This window comes from Haliaeetus leucocephalus, unplaced genomic scaffold (genome assembly GCF_000737465.1).
Source record: "Haliaeetus leucocephalus isolate CR32 unplaced genomic scaffold, Haliaeetus_leucocephalus-4.0 Scaffold403, whole genome shotgun sequence".
Lineage (NCBI taxonomy): Eukaryota > Metazoa > Chordata > Aves > Accipitriformes > Accipitridae > Haliaeetus > Haliaeetus leucocephalus.
Window position 1 is genome coordinate 785 of NW_010972839.1, and position 1219 is coordinate 2003.

Below are 1219 nucleotides of genomic sequence, written 5' to 3' on the forward strand. Positions count from 1 at the left end.
CCTGGGTGCCCCCCACCCACCTTTTTCCAGAGAGCTCAGAGGAAGAGAAAGACAAAGGTGCCCCACACTGACCCCCTGCCCCAGGCCACCACGCCTGGGTGCCCCTCAGTGTGCCCCCCACTCTTGGGTGTCCCCCCCTCACCTTTTTCTGGAGCGCGCAGTGGAAGACGAAGATGAAGGTGCCCTGCAGGGCGTTGCAGGCAGTGAAGAGCGAGGCCGTCAGCACTGACTCCCGGGTGACGAAGAGGAGGCCGAAGGCCCAGGTCAGCCCCAGCAGCAGCAGCAGCGCGATGGCCCCCAGCGCCCACGACCTGGGGGGGGGACAGACACACACGGGACGCCGGGGGGGTCAGGGTGGGGGCAGAGACCCCCAGCACCCATGAGTTGGGGGCAAAGTTGAGCAGGGACCCCCAGCACCCATGATCTGGGGGGCATGGGGGGGTCAGGGATCCCCAGCACCCATGATCTGGGGGGCATGGGGGGGTCAGGGATCCCCAGCATTTATAGTTTTGGGAGCACAGGGCCGTTAAGGGGGCACAGAGATCCCCAGCACCTGTGAATTGGGGGGGCATGGTGGGTCAGGGACCCCCAGCACCCATGACTTGGGGGGTAACAGGGTTTGGGGTGTGGGCACAGGGACCCCCAGCACCCCCAGCCTGGGGGGGCCACAGGGTTTGGGGGACGTGGGGGGTTCTTGTCTGTGTTTGTCCCACAGGGAGTCCCAATTTTGGGGCATCTCTTCCCACTCTGGGGTACAGTTTTGCACTGCTGGTGTGGGTTTTGGGGTGTCTGTCCCTGTTTTGGGGCCTCATGGAAGGGGGTCCCAATTTCAGGGACCCTTCCTCACTTGGGGGGGTGGGTCCTAGCGTCTCTTTTTGGGGGGTTCCCCCATTTTGGGGCCTCACTTGATGCTGTCGAGGCGGCTGGAGTCGGGCTTGAGGGCAGCGGAGCTGCGCACCATCTTGTGCAGCGTCACCAGCAGGAACACCAGTGTCACCTGCGGGGACGGCCCTCAGTGCCCCATGGCAGCACCCCCAGCCCCGCGGCAAGACCCCCAGGTCCCTACCCCCCAGCATCCTCCATGGGGTACCCTGGGCCCCACAGCACCCACCACCCCATGGGGGGACCCACAGCACGTCCTGTGGAACCCATGGCGGGACTCACAGCACCTGCTGCCCCATGGTCGGGGTCCCCAGCACCCACTGCCCCACAGCGGGAC

General features: G+C 65.8%; 1 protein-coding gene across 1 annotated transcript in view; it reads right to left on the reverse strand.

The window, feature by feature from the left end:
• Window positions 1-1219, reverse strand: part of LOC104835806 (latrophilin-1-like) — a gene marked incomplete at its 3' end in the record, with an annotated part of 19714 nt that overhangs the window by 559 nt on the left and 17936 nt on the right. Inside the window, exons 11-12 of the mRNA XM_010573979.1 lie at window positions 906-997; window positions 7-311 (exon numbers count right to left, since the gene is read on the reverse strand). Coding sequence (XP_010572281.1) covers window positions 7-311; window positions 906-997 — 397 coding nt within the window. The remainder of the gene's footprint in view (window positions 1-6; window positions 312-905; window positions 998-1219) is intronic.